Below are 21,390 nucleotides of genomic sequence, written 5' to 3'. Positions count from 1 at the left end.
GCATCCCCAACCATGTGGTTCAGGTCTTTGAAGCGGGGGTCAAGTGCCGAGGCGTTGTCGAGGAAGTCTTGGATGTAGTTGTAACGGGTATCAAAGTCCTGTCTGAACTTGTCTTTCATCTTGCAAATTACTGCTAGATCACGGTGTTTTACTCCAAATTCTGACCGTAGTTTGGCCAGCAGTGGGGCAACGATGGAGAGAGTGGGGGTCTTTTCCTCTTCCAGGAGCTTGGTAGTCAATTTCAGGGGGGACATCAGTTTTATAATTTCTGGGATAGCTTTCATCTCATCATCTGTGAGGGAAGGCAGTGGTTCTCCCCTTGGCTTGATTTTCCTTAATACCAGTGACACAGCAGTCTTCTGTTCCCAATAACGCTCCAACATGTCAAGGGAACTATTCCACCTTGTGGAAACATCATGGGTTAGCTTGTGTTCCTTAAGTTTCAAGCTCTTCTGCTGATCACGGAGAGCATCAGATGCTTTGGAGCTTTTGTGAAAGAATGTTACCACCCTCCTTATTTTCACCAGGATAGGTGTCACCTCCTCTACCTTAAATGCTTTCTGCGAGGACAAGTTAAGTGTGTGCGCTATGCATCGCACATGCGGCTTCATTTCTGCACCTGACCCAGCCAGTAGCATGTTGCTTGCATTATCTGTGACCAACGCAGGCTTCTTGTCACCAATTTTCCACTCTCGGGTAACCTCACGGAGTAGTTCTGCAATATTCGACCCCGTGTGAGCCTCACGGAACACTCTGGTCTGGAGAACGACGTTTTGCATTTCCCAATCCATGTCAATGTGGTGTGCCGTCACTGTTATATATGAGTCAGTGGCACAAGACGTCCACCCATCCACTGTTAGGGCAACTCTCTGTGCACTGGTCAGCGACACAACAATCTCATCTTTCACTTTTTTGTACAGATCGGGGATATGTGTCAGTGAAGATGGATCTGTCTGGTATTTTGTAACTTGGTTCCAATACGCGGATGAGGTGTCTGAAGCCCTCGTCTTCCACAACGCTATATGGCTGCATGTCTTTGGATATGAAGTAGGCGATTGCCCTAGTTATAGCCATAGCGCAGGCACAGCCGTCTGCAAGAGGCTCCGCATAACAATCGACAATACTTTTCTGCCCCTGACCTGATTTGGTGGAAGCGGCGGGAGGCGTATCGATGATCTGATGTATTCTTTTTAGGTGGGTCTGCATGTTAGTTGTGCTGCCCTTGTACGGCTTTGCAACACGGCAGTGTTTGCAAATAACAGTCGTTTTGTCCAGCTTTCCATCTTTCTTGTAGAATCCATAGTGTTTCCAAACATAAGATTTAAGATTTGGAGGTGCATTAAATATAGGCTGCGGCGCGTGCACAGTGCTGCTGCCGCTCACGCTATCCTCCATGTTTTGTTTACGCTTCCGTCCGTGCTCAAAGCAAAACGCGAAACTAAGAGAGGTGCGTTCAACGCGACTGGGAATCACGGGATAGGGTGAAATTTAACATGAAAAACACGGCGCCTGCATCGGACTTTACATAATTACCATCGGATTTAACCGATGCAACCCAAACGCACCGATATGAATCTAGATTTCACCCGTCAATTGTATCGATGCGGGATGAATGAACCGATGCACTCGCATCGTGCACGTGGGTATCGCTGTATCGTTGGATCTCGGTGAATCTCCACACCCTTAGAGGAGACGCTACAGACCCATCCTCCCGTCCGTCATCATGGGGAAGTGAAGAGCGAAGAAACGTAACTTTTCAGAAACGGAGAAAGAGACACTTGTTGGGGAGGTGGAGGCCCGGACAATAATTTTATCTAGTGGCCACAGCAGCGGGATCACGAATAAAAAGACGCAGTGCGAGTGGCAACACATTGCTGCTGCAGTCGGCGTCAGCTGGACCGAGCGGAGGGTGGCAGAACTTACGAAAAAGTGGTCCGATCTGAAGGTAAATTACATCTTTCTGCTCCTTTACCAACATGTATTTAATGTATTGCTTGAGTATTTGAGAAAGTTTGATTTTGATGTGACTTTGACGGGGATTGTGTCTGAAAAGGAGGGAGACACAGACGCGACCATGAGACCAGAGGGATAAGGGTGAACATATTTTAAACTTTTATTGTATATAAAACAAAACATTAAATAGTTTCTGTCCTTCCAGAGTCTGCAGCGTTGGGCGTAGAGGAGGGTGACGGTGAGGAGGGTGAAGGTGGTGGGCCCTCGGCGGCACATCAAGCGGTCGGGTGCTCACTGATGCCGTCCTGCAACTTCAGCGAGACACAATTGCCGCAATCAACAACGTTGCAGATGAGCTACGGCAAACGCGCACTGTGATTAATAAAAGAATACGTTTACAATGAACATTGATTGTTGTCTTCCTTATCTTACAAACGCATGACATCCTCACGGATTCTTGCACCCTGTTGATACCCCTCCAGTCGGGCACGGGGCCGTGGCTCGGGGTCATCATGCTGGGGACTCTACCACATTTGCCGAGTGGTAGAGTCTGCCTCCTAAGTTCGCTAAAGTTGCGCTCTCCACGCTCCACGACTGAGCGCGCACGAGCGTGGCAGTCATTATAGCGCATTTCCTCTGTGCTCTGGTGGTTTTAAAACGAGGATAAAGTGTAACAATTATACGATACTAAATGTAAATGTAAATAACATCTGGCCTATGTTTTGGCTGCCGTCTAGCTGATGTGATTTCAGTTACTGCCTGAACGGGAAAAAAAACTGTACAAATGATCCGGAGGTTTGATGAACAAAGTTTGATGTCAGAGCCAGTGTTCATAAGTGGTTACCTACGTCACAACTACTATGGGGTTTTCCCCCCTTGAGGGGACGCGTCCTTCACATGTGTACACACATGATCTATCATTGCTTCTGTCTCTGAGCCCTGCAACGAGCAGCGCTCTGACGCACCACATGTCACATGATATCAAGCCTCCACTGCTGCTGAAGTCATGTGCGTATGTGCACACTAGTTAGGTCCAACATTTGTTGGCATGAATCACATTGGTGTTATGATGTGTTTATGGGTGAGCTATTTGTATGCCGCCCAACAGCAGAATTAGCATTAAAGAGTTAGGGAAAGGTAGACTGTATCATAGGTATAACATGAATGATAAATACTGTTGAAATCATTATATTTTAACACTTCATGTATTCAACAGTACACTGTGATATTCATAACTAGATAACTCTTATCTTGGCATACATGCACACGTCAGACATCTACTTTACACATCCATCTAATTATGGCTCCTCACACTGTTGCATTGCATGCTATAAACCAAGTGTTGTTCAAGGAAGCCATAGAAAGAGAAGAAGGTACCACAAATGAGAATGATGTTACTGATTTATCATCAAACTTTATTTATACTCGGAAGACATTGAGGTTTCCCTCATTTTCAATGAAGACGAGTTTATAATACAAGGATAATCATTAACAATACTAATAGAAACAAAGTAAAAAAATAAAATATATATATAAAAAAATAAGTAAATAACTAAAAACAGTTGCAATTTGATGAGCAGAGATTTCCTTCAAAACAGGAGCAGAGGGGAGAACATCTAACTTAAGTGTTTGTTGCAGAGCGTTCCAGGTACTAGGGGCATCAAAAAGGAATGCAGTTTTGCCAAGTTCTGAGCGTGCACTAGGAACCGTGAGAGTGAGCAAGTTGTTGGATCTGGTTTGGTAGGAACCACTGCAAAAGGGAGGAGACATAGGGTGGAAGTTTACCACTAATTGCTTTAAAAACAAAGAAGTGCCAGTGGTAACTGTGCCTCAAAGAAAGAGAGGACCAGCCGACCTTACTATAGAGAGTTCAGTGGTGTGTATCATAGCTGTCACCAGTGATGAATCTAATAGCAGAATGATAGACAGAGTCCATTTGCCTCAATGTAGATCGAGCTGCATGCCTATAAATGACATCACCATAGTCTAAGACTGATAAAAATACTGCCTCAACCTCAACTCTCTTCCTACTAATCATGGGAAAGCTGGACTTGTTTCTGTATAGAAAGCCCAACTTTTGTCGGAGTTGGAGGCGAGGCAGTAAATATGGAAATTAAAAGATAGTTTCTCATCAAGCCATATCCCTAGATATTTATATTCAGAGACTCTTTCTATAAGATAGCCGTCAATAGATTTAATATATTTATAGCCTGCTTATGGCATATTAGGTGCTTTCTCACCTCCAGTGAGCGAGACAGGCTGAACACGTTCCGGATGAGAGAAGAGGGCGTTTAGCGGCCAGGCAAAGGCTGAAATCATGAGCGATGATGGAGGAAGGACTTCTTGATGACCTTCAAAACAACGTAAAGAGCAGCTTTGAACAGAGGTGTCACTCACATGTGTCCTAAAAAGTAATTGAGTTAGTAACTCAGTTGGTACATTGTAAAATTAATTAGTTACTCAGCACTTTACTTTATGTTCTATAATGGTATTACGTTCTATCATCATAGATGTTTATATTAACTGATTGAAGAATAAAAACACTTTATACAGTATTTTAAAACATTTGGTATTTATTTGAACTCAATAGATAGTTCACCATATGATATGCATAGAAATACAAATATATAAAAAATAAATATTGAAAATAAAATTCAAGACACACAAATGTAAAAAGCAACAAAGGAAAATCTGGCCATTAAGTAGTGCAAATCTCTGTAACTATATATTAGGCATACTGCACAATAAACAGAACACTATCCTACTCTTAAATATTCCGTAAAGCAACAATATTAAATATTGAAAATATAAAATATAAAGCTCACGCTAGCTGCATTTGGGTTTGGGGTTGGGTTAGCAGCAGCAGCAACAAGTGTGGTGTTAGCATGTGTTGATGTGAGGTGCTTCATCAGATTGGAGTTGCTTGAGGCAGATGTGGATAAAGTCTTTTTTCCTGGGCATAGCGTGCATGTTACATAAACATTCTTGCCTTTAAGTTCAATGAGTGAGAAGTAGTGCCGGTACTTCCAGTTCCAGAACGCTACCTTTGCATTTCCCTGGCTCGTCGCCATTGTCGCAGTCTTGTTGTGGTAGTCAGAGTGTGAAGTGTGACAGCGTGAGCAGGGCATGATCCGCCAGATCTCTCCAGGCAGCTGATGTGTGGCACTGGCCAAAGCCAACACATTGCTCTTCATTCAACCAAATTGTAGTAACGTGCAACTTTACATTTTCGGCAACGGCGTTGCAACGATGGGAGAAGTAATTAATTAGATTACTCGTTACTGAAAAAAATAACGCCATTAGTAACGGCGTTATACTCTCACTCTAACGTTATTACCAACACTGCTCACATGTCAACACAAGTAAAACATGCTGTTTGAATCCCACCATCACTGAGACCTGACATATAAACTGTGGTGTTGCTGTTCATTACGTCTGGGCTGGTGTTTGTGGGTGAAGCCGGTGTTTCACTCAATCCTGTGTGAACCAACAATAGTCAAGTTACAAATATATGGAGTGAAGCCTTCGAGTTAGTTCAGACAAGCAACTCAAGCTGCACTTTTATGTGACATGCTTCACACTCCGATAATCTTCTTCCTTTCACATCCTCCCCATTTGGCGGTCTATTTAAGCTACGATCTCTCCCATCTCCCCATTTGGCTGTCTGCTTGTTTCAACCCCTCCACCTCCCCAGCATCCATCTGCAGGCTCATCTCTATGTAATCATATGGGGAGCCTAGATGCCAACATCTTCTGCTGGTAAAATAAACATTTTAAACATGAGTTGTCTGACTGAATAGTAGATGCAGACAGACTGTTGTGTAGTGTTCCGTCTGAAATACAGGGACTGTGCTGTCTCCCTTTCTTTTCAGGTTGTACACCACACACTTTCGGAGGTTAGGGTTGAGGTTCAGTACGTCCTGGACCTGAGAGCAAACCGCCACACACTGGGTCAATTATCACATTCCTATGTGATTTGTTCCAGGCCCAGGAACGTCAACAGTACCTGTACAACGGGCAGTTCTCACCAGCAGATACAGAGCTGGCATCGCTCCCTTCCTCCAGCCTAGACGCACAACCCTCATACATCACTATATCCCAACTCACCCATGCGTGACGGTGCGTTCATGGCCCTATAGCTACCTGAATGTGAGAGAAAAGAGATTACAGCCTGTCTGAGGCCCGAGACCAAACAGTCAGTTGAGCCAGTTTTATTATTGCTGTTTCATCTCCATCTTCACAGTCCTGACTAGCCCCCTGACCCACCTCACCCGGCAGGGTGTCTCAGATCTGGTCCAGTGGACGGAGCAGTGCCAGCTGTCAAATGCCCCCCCCCACACACACACACCTCATGTCTGAACAAATCTTTTGACCTTCATTGCAGCCGAGACTTACAGACCCTGGGCATTGTTATCCCCTCATGGCTTTAGTTCACAGAGCTGCACACAACCGTTTTAATTGTACCATGAATCTTACAAATAATGTTTGTTAGTTTGAAAGATCGTTTTACATATCAAAAAAGTCAGTCGGTAACAGGATGTAACGTTACTCACGAAAACAACAGGTCTCTCTAGTGTGTGTTGGGTACCAGGATGTAACGTTACTATAACAACAGGTCTCTCTGTGTGTTGGGTACCAGGATGTAACGTTACTATAACAACAGGTCTCTCTGTGTGTTGGGTACCAGGATGTAACGTTACTATAACAACAGGTCTCTCTGTGTGTTGGGTACCAGGATGTAACATTAACAACAGGTCTCTCTGTGTGTTGGGTACCAGGATGTAACGTTACTCACACTAACACTGTGTCCGAAATCACTCCCTACTCCCTATATAGTGCACTATATAGGGAGTTCGCCATTTTGTATGGGTGTCCGAATGTGTAGTGAGCATTACTATTCCCTAGTGCACTCACAGTTTCCCACAATGAATCGTGAAAAGTAGTGTACAGCTGATGGTCACTAGCCGAGCAAATTTTACCATCATGCATTGCACTGAAAGACAAATGGCGAAGAGACGAGAGGAGAGAGAGCTGGAAAAAGCTGCAAAAATATGAATAATGGTATATTAATACATGTTCATATTTAATATATGTATAACAGAGCAGAACAAGACAACACAAACGGCCAAAGTGGGATGTTTTTCTTTATTTACTATAAATAAAAAAAAACGCGATATATATTAATTATTTATATGAGATTTTGGGTGTGCGGCAACGGGACGGCGGCGGGGGGGTCTGAAGACTATAAAGATGGAGATGAAACAGTCTGAAGATTATAAAGATGGAGATTAAACAGTCTGAAGACTATAAAGGTGGAGATGGGATCGGGGACGTACTGCAGCCTGTTCAGGGTCCGGTGGATCGCGGAAATGTGGGGTCCCGGTAGAGCTGCAAACTGGTCTTGAAGTCCACCTGGACCCGATCGGGATCATTGAAAAATAAAAACAGCAGTGAGGACGTTGTAGTGATCGTCTCATTATTGAACAAAGAAGAAAAAAGATGAAAACTATTAGCTGTTTTTTTTTTTTTCAAGAAATGAGACTTTCATGGAATCTCCCTCCCTTCTGGAGGGCTTGTTTTTTTCGTTTTGTAAATTTTCGCTACGAATATATAAAAAATAAAAAATGTATTATCCTGGTAATTTCTCTGCGTGTGAGACTTAAGAGCCGTCGGCGGAATCCGACACGTATTAATTATGCTTCAGGAATGACGTCATCAACCGCGCCGAAAGAAATCTCCCGAGTAGTGTCCGAAAGTGTTTTTTATTTTTGCCTTTGAGTCCACTATATAGTGCTCTACATAGAACTCCCCTATGTAGGGAGGAGGGAGTAGGGAATGATTTGGGACACAGTCCAGGGGTGCAGTCGAATAGTCTTTTTGGCTTAGGAAGGTTCCTAACTGAAGAAGTGACCCGGAAGTAAACAAGTGGCCGCCATGATAAGAGCCATTCGGATTCTCTAAATGCAAAGGAAAGGAGCTCCAATGCTTCCTTTCAGATCTCCTTTAGCATAGGATGCAACGGACCTTCCTATGCGAAAGGAAAGGAGATTACGCCGACCCACAATTCTTTGTGAGAGCAACATTTAAAGTGCTGCACACTTTGGCCATTCATGAAAACAAACGATACGTGCATTTACATATTTAACAATTACTTTCATGCAGACATATAGTAATTGGAATTGTGTTGATAAATGTGTGTGGATAGTGATAATGATTGAATGGTATTTTTATTTATTTCAATCATGTTACAAATGTTTGACAAAAACGAAACTAAAACCACAAATGAAATGTAAATACAGCAAACGGTCAAACAGGAAGGAGGAGCTGCTGGACCTGAAGCCGGTCAGTGAACCAGCTGTTTATAAAACCAACATGTGGAGAAGTGGACGATGCGCTTTTTTTAGTCCGTTATTGTAGTTTCTCCAGCGCAGACGCACGTCAATCGCCGGTGCCGATCATCAGCTGTCACTCATCAGCGGCCACGTTATAATGACGTAGTTTAGTGAAAATCTGGTCGGATTCTCTGAGCACCGCGGCCGTCTTTTCCTAAATCCTTTTGAGTTCTCCTATCGCCTTTCCTTAACCCCGTGACGTTTACCGCAGAGGTCAAGGAATAGGAGTTAGGAATAGGATTTAGGACCTTATTTTTTGACTATTCAAACTATTTGACTAAAACAGTAGCTGGATGGAACACAGACAAGCTAGCTTCAAGTCAAGCTAACGTCCATGTTGGTGACGTACTTTGTGTGAGACAACAGATTACAAAAGTAAATTATACTACGACAAACTAAGACAACATTGACAAACATCATATTTGTAATTAATGGTACAATGCAAACAGGATTTAAAAAATGATTTGTCTCTTGCTGTTAATGATCGTAGATAATTTTTCTGAAACAAGTCCCATAAGGACCTACTCTTTAAATAACACTATCATATGCTATAGTATGAACGCATGTAGATTATTCAAATATTTATATTCATCATTCTACTGTGATTGAGTCAGTGATAAATTGCTTGTGTATTATTGCTTCATCTATACAGTTTGAGAGGGGAGTGATGCACATTTACGCATGGACCGAGCAACGTTGTAACTTAATTATTTAAATGTTCTGACAGTGCGAGTATCTATCCATGTGTCCTTGCGTGCTCCTCTTTGTTTTCTGTCACTATGTGTTTTCTGTATTTCTCAGTTTGTGTGCTTCTACAGCATCTGTGACTCACAACAAACAAGACAGCAGGTGGTGTGTGATGTAATATGGGCCACATATAAGTCTGCTGTCTGTCTGCCGGATCTACCTGAGGAGGAAACAGACAACTTTCAAGCACACCCCCCATGGTTCAGCTTTTAGAGGTGTCTAAATATGCAGAGTGAGACCTGTCTCTGGGCTTTAAACAGTTCATTTCATGATACATTTTGTTCAAAGTGAAAACTGAATTGGTCCTAGAAATACATACAAGTTGTGAGCAGAGGATGTCTTCGTCAAGGTCCAAGCTCCCTCTGCTCCTGTATGGGATCCTCCTGTGCAGCTTCTTTGCTCCTGTCCTTGTCATCAGCAGTAAGAGACAGAGCTTTCGGAGTGCCAGGCCGTTGGTGCGAGCTGGCGGCTGCTCCTGGAACAAGAGGGAGGTGACGGCTAGAGATGGAGAATATCTGCAGGGGATAAAGAGGCTAAGGAGGCTCTACTGCAATGTGGGCATTGGCTTCCACATTCAGGTCTTACCAAATGGGAAGGTCACAGGCGTGCATAATGAAAACAGATACAGTAAGTAATTTAACATTTCCTTGTTGAAATACATGCAAAGCAGGCAAATATGTGTCTAGTTTGATGAACTAGGACTTTGACTGTAGTAAGCGATACCTGTATGGATTGTTAAAATAATAATTTATCACTAGTTTTTCATTAGCAGTGAATTAATTCTCATTGTGTTTTTTAACAATAAAATACAATAATATATAAATATTTCATGCAAATAACTAATATGGGTACAACGTGGACTCTTATAAGCACTGAACACCTTTGAAGTCCCAGTGAAACAGAATGTAGTAGTAGTGTGAGTATTCCCAGTGAAACAGAATGTAGTAGTAGTGTGAGTATTCCCAGTGAAACAGAATGTAGTAGTAGTGGGAGTATTCCCCAGTCAAACAGAATGTAGTAGTAGTGTGAGTATTCCCCAGTGAAACAGAACGTAGTAGTAGTGTGAGTATTCCCCAGTCAAACAGAATGTAGTAGTAGTGTGAGTATTCCCCAATGAAACAGAACGTAGTAGTAGTGGGAGTATTCCCAGTGAAACAGAATGTAGTAGTAGTGTGAGTATTCCCAGTGAAACAGAATGTAGTAGTAGTGTGAGTATTCCCCAGTGAAACAGAACGTAGTAGTAGTGTGAGTATTCCCAGTGAAACAGAATGTAGTAGTAGTGTGAGTATTCCCAGTGAAACAGAATGTAGTAGTAGTGTGAGTATTCCCAGTGAAACAGAATGTAGTAGTAGTGTGAGTATTCCCAGTGAAACAGAATGTAGTAGTAGTGGGAGTATCAGCCCTCTGGACCAAGCATGTGCCCTTTGAAAGTTTTTTTTTTGGCCCATGCTGACATGATCATCTATAAGTGCTCTTCGATTAAAAGCGTGTGATAATAATGCCCCAATTAATATTCCCTCCACCCCCCACCCCACCTGCACACACCTCTGTCAACGTGAACACGCAGAGCGGACACAAACGGAGGCGCGTTGTAGCAGCAGACACACAGCTGCAGCCCAAACACATCTCCTCCCCTGCCACCAGCCAGGTTACACATAAATGAAACAAGTCGAGTGTGTTGTTTGCCCGCTTTTGCCCCCCTAAGCCAAGCTGTAACTTGCATTTATTTGTCTCTGTTGTGAAATAGCCTGTCTCAACGCCACACAGCTGGGAATAAATTAGCGACTGCTCACCTGCTTAACAAGCAAGACACTACCCAAAATCAATAATAGATATGACGTGATGATGATCACCGGTAGAGTTAGTCATTGGTATCCTACAGCATGTGAATCTATCTGTATACTTACTTAAGATGAATATTTAGTAGGCTATTGTGTAGGTTTACATTAGGCTACATAATTAACACTTGCAGTAATTTATATGCTAAACGACAAACAGGCAATTCCCAATTGCCTGCAGAAAAAGTAGCCCTGTGCCTTGTTGAAAAATAACCAAACAGTCTTATTCATATTGTTGTCTTTTTATTTACCAATTGCAGCATAATGCCTAGAAAGGAGAGGATAAGAAGGAAAAAAGAAAGGGAGCTACAGCAGGCAGCCCAGGGGAGCAGCTCTCTGGGAAATAAAACAGTAGTGATTGACTGATCAGTGCTATAGTGTGAAACTGTACCACTTCAAAGGTAAAAGTAATTTTATTAAGATATTCACAGAAATAAATATGCAATTATATTCAACATGTGCCTGTAATGTTTATTTATTTTTTAAATCTCACACTGCTATAATAAGTCAGCCGTCAGTTCTACATGCCGCATAAAGTGCCCTTATTTTTCACTGAGCACCTGCCCCCCAAAATGTCTGTGCACGCCACTGGAATGTAGTAGTACTGTGAGTATTCCCAGTCGAACAGAATGTAGTAGTAGTGTGAGTATTGCCAGTCAAACAGAGATTTAAGTAGTGTACAAGAACCAGATCCTTCACATTTGATTGGACCAGTAAAAAATGGGCGGGCTTAGAGTGTAGCATGGTACAGAGCTACAGACGACTGTGGCTCCACACACACCTCCACAGTCACTACACATTTCTATAGACGCATGTCATGATATTATTGATTGAAATGGTTTGGTGCTACCTTACATAAGCGTCATATTTCGTTTTACAGGAAGAAAAGACGATGAGATTTTGATATAAAAAATACAAAGGAAGGAATTGATTTTGTATATTTGCATATATTGTTAAACAGGTGTATAAAATGACTGGAGATGTTCTTCCCACATTTGTGTCAGTTTGATAATATTTGTTTTCTGCCACAGCTGGAATGAGCTAAAAAACATAAAACATAATTTAGGCCCAAAAACATGATTATGGAAAGGACATGCCCCTCACAGTGTGAATCAGATTTAGTTTTGAAACAGCTCAATGTGTTCATTAAAAAAACATTCTGGACAGTTTAATATGCAGTGCTAACAAATGTTCTGTGAATCATCATTGGACACCTATTACTACCAACACCAAATACAGTTGGAATCCAAGGGCCTGGGCTGCACCAGATTTCTGCCTAAAAGCCTATTAAGGCAGTTTTTTCTCACCACTGTCACTGTAACACTTGCCCCTGGGTGATGTTGGGACTTTGAAATTGGATTGACTCTTAAAATCATGAGCGTATTCTAGTCCTGCTCGAAGTGTTAAGTCTCCTGAGATGACTTCTGTTGTGATATGACACTATAAATTATATTGAATTGGATGAAGCTTTTCACACGCTTGTTAATATCTTTTTTCATTACTGATCAATAAACTCCAATTTATGAGATCATATATTTACACGAAAAAAAAAATTGCCGTGTATGATGCCTGTGTGTATTAGTCTGTCTATATTGCTCTGTTTAAAGTATTGTGCTTTGTTGAATTATTAATGTTAGTGTTTTGTACGATCAATATTTATGCTAGCGTAACTCCCCAAGGATCTTCACATTTATTTTCCAAATATTTTATCACAACATATGAAACGCCTCGTTAAGGTCCAATAGCCTGTTAATGGCTATTGTTGATTTTATCTATATGGGCCAAATTGTCATCTTATGGGTGTCTATTGATCGGACAGTTGGGTTAAGATCCTAGTAGTAGTAGTTTCCACTTGTCATAGCAACTGCAAATATCCTGTGTTAGCGGAAACAAGCTACGTTGAATTTGATACATTAAGTATAGCATTGTATAGCATAGCATGAGACTTGTTCATATATATATTAGGGTGCATCAAAAACACAATTTTTGAATTTTGATATGGCTGGGTCAGGGTTGGAATTTCGTCATTTTAGGGGCAAGGCCATTTGGCCTTCACTTCCTTTTTTTTTAGGGGCACCAAGGCCAAATGACGGGGCACAAAGGCCATCGAGTAAAATGAGATGGTTTTACCTTTCAGATTAATACCATAACATCCTAATTCATAACAAAACATGAATTATGTATTAAAATAATTGTAATACCAATATCAAGTTAATGTTACATTGGATTTTTTTAAAATAAAATCTTACATCTTACTACTTGAAAGCAATCAAACATATTCTGTATGAAATCTTCATATATATATATATACTGTATATATATATACTATAGGCAGTCTCTCTCATTATCGCTCAGTGTTCAACCCTGCAATTGAGCCGTATTATGACTGAACATACTGTTGATGACTGTGTAGGACACAGCGGGATTCTCGGTCGGGCTTGGGCTTCAGACTCGTGGTGTGAGTGGGACCGGAGCGGAACTGGACCTCTGCAAAATCTCTCTGCAAAATCCGCTGTGGCCACTTGCTCGCTCAGCTATGCTTGTGTTGACTACAAACGTGTGCACGCCCTATATATATTAGGGCTGTAACAATACACCACACTCACGATTCGGTTTGTATCACGATTTTTGACCCACGGTTCGATACAAACCTCGATTTTTTTGTTAGTGGGGGGGTGTGATAAGAAGAGAGATTTTTTTTTTCAATTAAACATTTTATTTATGTAACATTTCAATAACTTGGAACAATAGAAGAAGAACAATATTATCGTCTCAAGTATGGTTATAAATATAAAATATAACATACAAATAAAATACTATAAAAATAGAACATTTTAAAATCTTTATAAACTGGACAGATGGTCTCAAGTAAGGTCTCAATAACATGAGAAAAAAAACTTGAACCCATCATTTTCCACCACCGAAAAGGGGCGCATGTCCAGAGCCATGCATGTTGCAATTGCCCGTGTAATCTTTTGAGCCCTGATTGACAGGCGCTCTCCTTCAAACAATCACGCGTACAGTTCATGGCTGCACCTGATTGGACGATCGCTTTCACAGCTGTCCTGTCTGCTCCGGAGTTCACGCAGACCAACATGGTGGCTCGTTTGGAAACTTTCTCTTATTTTATGAAAATAGTTCACCGAAAGGTGTTTCTGAAAACATTTTAAGCGAGAAATAAGCTATGCAGTTGCTGAATCTGTCTTTATTTTAGATGAACAACATTCAGTTTAGAAGATTTTCGCGACTGTTCGCGACCGTTCCCGAGGCGGCGAATCACCCCGAGTGACCCCACTACCACAGGGACCACGCTAGCCTTGACCTTCCACATCTGTTCCAGCTGCTCTTTCAACCCTTGGTACTTCTCAATTTTCTCGTGTTCCTTCTTCCTGATGTTGGTGTCAGCTGGGATCGCCACATCTATCACCACCACTGTCTTCTGCTCTTTGTCCACCACCACTATGTCCGGTTGGTTAGCCAGGAGCTGTCAGTCTGGAAGCTGAAGTCCCACAGAACCTTGGCCCTGTTGTTCTCAGTCACCTTCTGTGGTATGGCCCATTGGGATTTGGGTACTTCTATTCTATACTGGTTGCAGATGTTTCTGTGTACTATACCAGTCACTTGGTTGTGCCTCTCCATGTATGCTGATTCAGCTAGCATCTTACACCCTGCTACTATGTGCTGGACTGTCTCAGGGGCTTCTTTGCACAGTCCACATCTTGGGTCTGATCTGCTCTGGTAGATCCTGGCCTCTATGGCTCTTGTGCTTATGGCCTGTTCTTGTGCTGCCATGATTAGTGCCTCTGTGCTGTCTGTCAGTCCTGCATTTTCCAGCCACTGGTAGGATTTCTTGATATCAGCCACTTCCTCTATGTGACGGTGGTACATGCCATGTAGGGGCTTGTCCCTCCAGGTTGTCTGCTCCTCCTCCTCTGCACTCTCATCAGGGTTCTGCTGCCTGAGACATTCACTTAGCAGTTCATCCTTCGGGGCCATTTTTTCGATGTAATCTCGAATTTTCAATGTTTCATCCTAGACCGTGGCCTTGACGCTCACTAGCCCTCGGCCTCCCTCTTTCCACTTAGTGTATAGCCTCAGGGTGCTGGACTTGGGGTGGAACCCTCCGTGCATGGTGAGGAGCTTTCTAGTCCTGATATCTGTGGCCTCTATCTCTTCCTTTGGCCAGCTTATGATACCAGCGGGGTATCTGATGACTGGTAGTGCGTACATGTTGATAGCTCAGACCTTGTTCTTACCATTCAGCTGACTTTTCAGGACCTGCCTTACTCTCTGGAGGTATATGGCTGAGGTTGATTTCCTTGTGGCCTCTTCATAGTTTCCATTAGCCTGTGGGATGCCAAGGTACTTGTAGCTGTCTTGGATATCACCTATGTTGCCCTCTGGTAGGTCGATCCCCCTCAGTCCTGATCATCTTGCCTCTCTTTGAGACCATCCGGCCACATATTGTCCAATCCGAATGACATCCCTATGTCATCGCTGTAGATCCTGGTGGTGTGGATCAGTGAGTCTATTTCTCGCTCGCTCCTGGCGTACAGCTTGATGTCATCCATGTAGAGCAGGTGGCTAATTGTTGCCCCACTACGGAATCGGTACCCGTAGCCACTCTTCGTTATGATCTGACTGAGGGGGTTCAGGCCTATGCAGAACAGCAGTGGTGATGCATCTCCCTGGTATATGCCGCACTTGATGTTGACTTGGGCAATCGGCTTTGAATTGGCCTCTAGGGTTGTCTTCCACATTTCCATTGAGTTCTGGATGAAGGCCCTTAGGTTTCTGTTGATCTTATACAGTTCCAGACATTCCAGTATCCATGTGTAGGGCATTGAGTCGTAGGCTTTCTTGTAGTCAATCCAGGCAGTGCACAGGTTGGTTCGTCTCTTCTTACAGTCTCGGGCGACTGTTCTATCAACCAGTAGCTGGTGCTTGGCTCCTCTGGTGTTACTGCCAATTCCTTTCCGTGCCTCGCTCATGTATTGAGTCATATGCTTACTCATCTTTGCCGCAATGATGCTGAACAGGGCCTTCCATGTTGTGCAGAGACAGGTAATTGTCCGGTAGTTGGATGGGTCCCTTCTGGGGGTCTTTCAGGATTAGGACTGTCCTGCTCTGGGTTAGCCACTCTGGATGGGTACCATCCCTCAGCAGCTGGTTCATCTGTGCTGCTAGGCGTTAATGGAGTGCAGTTAGCTTCTTCAGCCAGTACGTATGGATCATTTCAGGGCCTGGTGCTGTCCAGCTCTTCATCTTTGACACTCTTTCTTGGATGTCTGCCATTGAGATGGTTACTGGTTCTTGTTCTGGGAGGTTGCTGTTGTCAGCCCTTAGGTCCACAAACCATTGGGCATCGGTGTTGTGTGATGCCTCTTTTTCCCATATGTCTTTCCAGTATTTTTCCATCTCAGCTCTTGGTGGGTCTGACTGGTTGTTGTTTCCCTGCCACTGAGAGTACACCTTGGCTGGTTCAGTGGAGAACAGCTTGTTTATTCTCCTGGCCTCTCCCTCCTTGGTGTATCTCTTCAACCGGGTGGCCAGAGCTGTTAGTCGTTGTTTGGCAGTTTCGAGTGCCTCTGGTATGGAGAGTGAGTTGTACTTCCTGGGTGCCCCTTTATTCACCATGTTCCCTTTCTGCAGTTCAGCAAGCTGGCTAACTTCTCTCCGTGTTGCCTTTATCTTGGCCTCTAACCGTCTCTTCCATGGTGGGCACTGTTTATGTCCCGAGCCCACCTTGTACCCAAGCATCTCCATGATTACTGTTGCTGTACTGTGTATCAGCTTGGTGGTCTCAGTGATGGTTCCTGTGGGGATTGTCTTCAGAGCAGCGTTCACATCCACTAGTAGATCTTCTGAAGGTACTTGGCAACTAAGCTTCGGTATTCGTCGGGGGCTCCAGGTTTCTAGTTGGGTCACGATCTTCCTTCTCAGGTCAGCAGCTCTTGTGTTGAGGCTGTTCGTATCTGTTGGGGCTTGGTACCCAATCGCTGGTTGGGGGGATGATGATGACATCCCCCCACTGACCTGTCGTCCTGGCTCCCCGATGCCGCAGCATCGTTGTTGTATTTCATTAATCTCAAGTCGTGATAGTAGATTTCGGTTACGGATGTAGGAACAGTGGGCTAACAGCTGTTTCTTTGTTAGCCCTGATTGTGGGTTTCGAAGTATCCAATGGTCCCACATTCGCTGCATGTAACCCCTCTATCTGGGATTGCTTTTGTAGTAGCATTCCAACAACTCCGTATTTTCTGCCCTCGTCCATCTGTGTTTCGTTCCAGTAGCCCATCTGTTTTTCGTTCCAGTAACCCATTTCTCATCAGTTTGCCCTGGTCCCCTAGCAACTGACGCAGACCTTGTTGACCCAGGCGACGTCTGAGCTGGTATGACGTGTATATATATATAATAAAAAAAATAAAATTTGCTAATTTACAAAGTCACAGATTTGCGACTTTATTATAGCAGTCATAGAGGAAGTAAACACGATGTTCGCCGTTGCTATGACAACAAGTGAAAGGTACCGCTAGCATCTTAGCCCAACCAGCCAATCAATAAATAAATAAACACCCATATAAAAAGAAACTATAACCATCAACAGCCATGACCCTAAGGACCTTAACGAGGCGTTGTCACACATTGTGATGTATTAATTAGAACAATAAATGCGACATTCATGGGAAGTTAGCTAGCATAGATGCCGGTTGTTAGCATCATAATAAAGTAGCAAATCTGCAACTTTATAAGGTCGCAAATTTGGGACTTATATTTATAATGAAAAAACACATTTGAAGGAGGGGTTTATTCAGAGAAAGTGGTGGATCTCAGAAATGCTTCTAAAATGTCTGCTGATCATTTCAATGTTTCATTCCAGGCCTTCTAGAAATGTCCCCAGTAGAGATAGGAGTGGTGACTCTGTGTGGAGTGAGAAGCGGCCTCTTCATCGCCATGAGTGACAAAGGGAAACTCTACGGCTCGGTAAGAACAGAACAGGGTTTGATGGCGAGATGTGTAATGAATTGAAATTGTGTTTTTGAACAGCTGTTTCCATCACGACCAGTTTACTGATACTGGACAAATAGTATCACCTACATGCTGAAATGTGTGAAGGTCACGATTTTCTGTTGGCCAAGTAAGTGTGAACATATACAAGGAATTTGACCCTGGCTTTTTGATACTCTCAAACAGAAACAGACATACAACTAAAACGAGGATTTGCGGTATATAAGAAGCCATGCAATGCCTTAGCGTTGTGGCGAGTTTCGAAAGACGCAAAAAAAGTTTTCAGAAACACATTTCAGTGACCTATTTTCGTAAAACAAGAGAAAGTTTCCAAACGAGCTGCCATGTTGGTCGGTTTGAAATCCGGGAGTAGACAGGCCACCAGTGAAAGCGTTAGTCCAATCAGGTGCAGCCATGAAGTGTGCGTGGGATTGTAGGGAGGAGAGCGCCTGTCAATCATCCTCCTAGTGGCAGCCCACCAAGCGTGCAATACTTGCAAGCGGTAAACGTTGTTTACGGTAATATGGCAGCTGCAGAGCCAAAGAGGAGACTTTCTCGATTAATTAACCCAGTATTTTATAGGTTCAAAAACACACAAAAACTCTTCCTTATTCATTCTACTGGTAGTCCGTTTTGCTCAAATAGAAATCGAGGCCTGTTTCTAATTCTGGCCTCCTTCCAATAAAGGCCTGGGCCACGATGCGCTTGAGTAAATAAAGGCCCAGTCCTATTTTAGAGGATTTACGGTATATACAAGCACAGGATAATGAAAGTGTAAACCATCTGTAAAAAGCCACGTAGTTCTTTATTCACTGTTACCTTCAGTTGCTAGCGTAGCATAGAGGTGCTAACACTAATTAATGATGTGCCTACCCATCTGTCCATCCATCCATTTTCTTCCACCTATCTGGGGCTGGGTCCACCTCAACTTGGCCTGTTTTGAAGTAAAGGAGCAGCAACTCTCCTCCCTCGTTCCATCCAGATGTATGAGGTCCTGACTCGATGTCTAAGGCTGAGCCCAGTCACCCTCTGAACAAAGCTCATTTGAGCCGCTTGTGCCCGCAATCTTTCAATGTCCAAAGCTTGTGACCATAGGTGAGGGTCTTAATGTAGATGGACTGGAAAATAGAGAGCTTTGTCTTCCGATTCAGTTCCCTCTTCACCACAACAGTTCGGTACAATGTCCTTATCACTGCTGACGCTGCACTGCCTGTCCATCTCACGATTCATATTACCCTCACTGGTTAACAAGATCCCAAGATAGGAGGGTGGAGTCCACAGTTTTCTGGCCTCAGACTTGAAGGTACTGACTCTCATTCCGACTGATTCACACTCACCTGCAAACCGAGTGGATGCTGAAGGTCACGTTCTGAAGTAGCCAACAGAACCACATTCATCTGCAAAATGCAGTTCTGAGGTCCCAAAACTGGAAACCCTCCTTCCACTAGGCTGCACCTTGAAATCCTGAAATCCCACCCACTGGGAACCTATTTGACTTTGTGCCGAGTTTATGGGCACAGTTCTCACTTTGGTTATACAAGGACCGGATGGCTCATAGCAATGACCCCAGTACCCCATATTCTAGCAGTACCCCATACAGGACTACCTGAAGGACACAGTCTTCTCCAAGTCTACAAAACAAATAGAGACTAGATAGGCAAACTCCCTCCAGCAGACCTGCAAGGGTAAAGTGCTAGTCCATAGTTCCAAGGCCAGGATGGAAACTGCATTGCTCCTCCTTTATCTGGGGTTCAACAACTGGTGGGAACCTCCTTTCCAGCACCCTGGAATAAAGTTTCCCGGGGAGGCTGAGCAGTGTTATACCCTGATAATTGGAGCACACACACAATGAAGAGGCGTGTCAACCACGACAGTCCAAGAATATCCAGAGGCTTCATCATATTAGAGTTAATTAAATGTAATGTGTAGCAGTGCGAGGTGGATACATTTGCATCGGTTTGGTGCACAGTCAAACTGATGTATGGTACAGTATACAAACACACATCATTGCTCATCATTTTTATTTCTGAATTTATAAATTATATTGGATGTTAACTTAAACGAATATCCATTTGCATTAAGCTTTGTATGGTTAGAAACCCGGTAGTATGTTTGAATGGTAGTCATCATTCCCTCATTTCCCGAGAGACGGAGATTCTGAAATTTTGATTCTGAAAAAGAGCCTCCGATGACGCAAATATCCTCATGTTGCATCATCGGAGGCTCTTTGGTTAGAGAGGGTGAGACTACAACACTTATCCTCATGTTTTCAACCCGCCTATAGAAGGCAGAACCCACTGACTACAGACCTGTTACAGACCAGTGGTGGGACCCACTGAGACTACAGACCTATTACAGATTAGTGGTGGGACCCACTGAGACTACAGACCTGTTACAGGCCAGTGGTGGGACCCACTGAGGCTACAGACCAGTGGTGGGACCTCACTTAATTTCATAATCCGCTGGCCGCTGCCGGTCGGTCTGCAGAGCTGTGCATTGTGGGAGTTGTTGTCTTCCATCCACAAGCGCCAAGAGTCACTGCCTGTCTTTTCTCGGTCAAGAAGGCACCAAATTATAAATTTATTTTACATTTCGACTACATATATGACCCACTTTCAATTCACATTCATGTTTCCACCGGTGAAGTAGTCCTTGTGTTAGACCTTTGTTGGTTGTAAAATGAATGTGAGCAGGGCTGTGTTCATATATTCTAAACATTTAATCATTACAGTGGCATCTTTGTAGTATTTCAAGACTTCTCTCTCTGCTCAGGTTACTACACTATATATTTACATAGACAATAGTTCTTTGCTGCTACATTAATGCTCTGAATATCATAGAGAACCTTTAACTGACATGGACCTGTAGTGTGAAATCCTCTTCTGGTCTTTGATGAGGAAACGGTGTAAAAAAAAGTAATGTGACTATAATGTTGTCTTACTAACAGTCTCAAAAAACAACTACAGAAAAACATGAAATTCTCACATTCTAGAACTAAAACCAAGATTTGTATTGACTTGATAAATGACGGTTTTCTATTGTCCCCCTCTCTTCCTCTCCTCAGGGCCACTACAATGATGAATGCAAGTTCAAGGAGAATCTCCTGGCCAACAACTATAATGCCTATGAATCCGCTGCCTATCCCGGCATGTACATTGGCCTCAGCAAGACCGGCAAATCCAAGAGAGGCAACCGGGTCACACCCACCATGACCATGACACACTTCCTTCCAAGGATATGAATCCTAAGATCCAAACTCCCAGCAGTACTGAACAAAGACAAGCCCACTGACTGCTCATATATTACTGTTGGACTATGTTCTCCTTCTATAACTAACACAACATATCAAAGTGGAAAACTTAATTTGAAATGTTTTTTGATTACAATCTAAGCAGTGCTGTAAGCAATGTTTGCATGAACTGTTATTATGCCCCAACCAAAGAATAGTACTC

At 43.2% G+C, this 21,390-nt stretch overlaps 1 protein-coding gene across 1 annotated transcript; it reads left to right on the top strand.

Moving 5' to 3' along the window:
- Positions 1-9,289: 9,289 nt before the first annotated feature.
- On the top strand, positions 9,290-21,179 carry LOC311013943 (fibroblast growth factor 4-like; the record flags this gene model as incomplete). The annotated part of the gene is made up of 4 exons (XM_084010254.1): positions 9,290-9,324; positions 9,511-9,719; positions 17,811-17,914; positions 21,003-21,179. 4 exons carry the CDS (start codon positions 9,290-9,292, stop codon positions 21,177-21,179), a joined length of 525 nt encoding a protein of 174 aa, XP_083866380.1.
- Positions 21,180-21,390: the final 211 nt, after the last annotated feature.

The sequence above is a fragment of the Eutrigla gurnardus genome (genome assembly GCF_963514095.1).
Source record: "Eutrigla gurnardus genome assembly, chromosome: 5".
Classification (NCBI taxonomy): domain Eukaryota; kingdom Metazoa; phylum Chordata; class Actinopteri; order Perciformes; family Triglidae; genus Eutrigla; species Eutrigla gurnardus.
This window is presented reverse-complemented; position numbering and strand designations above follow the sequence as displayed.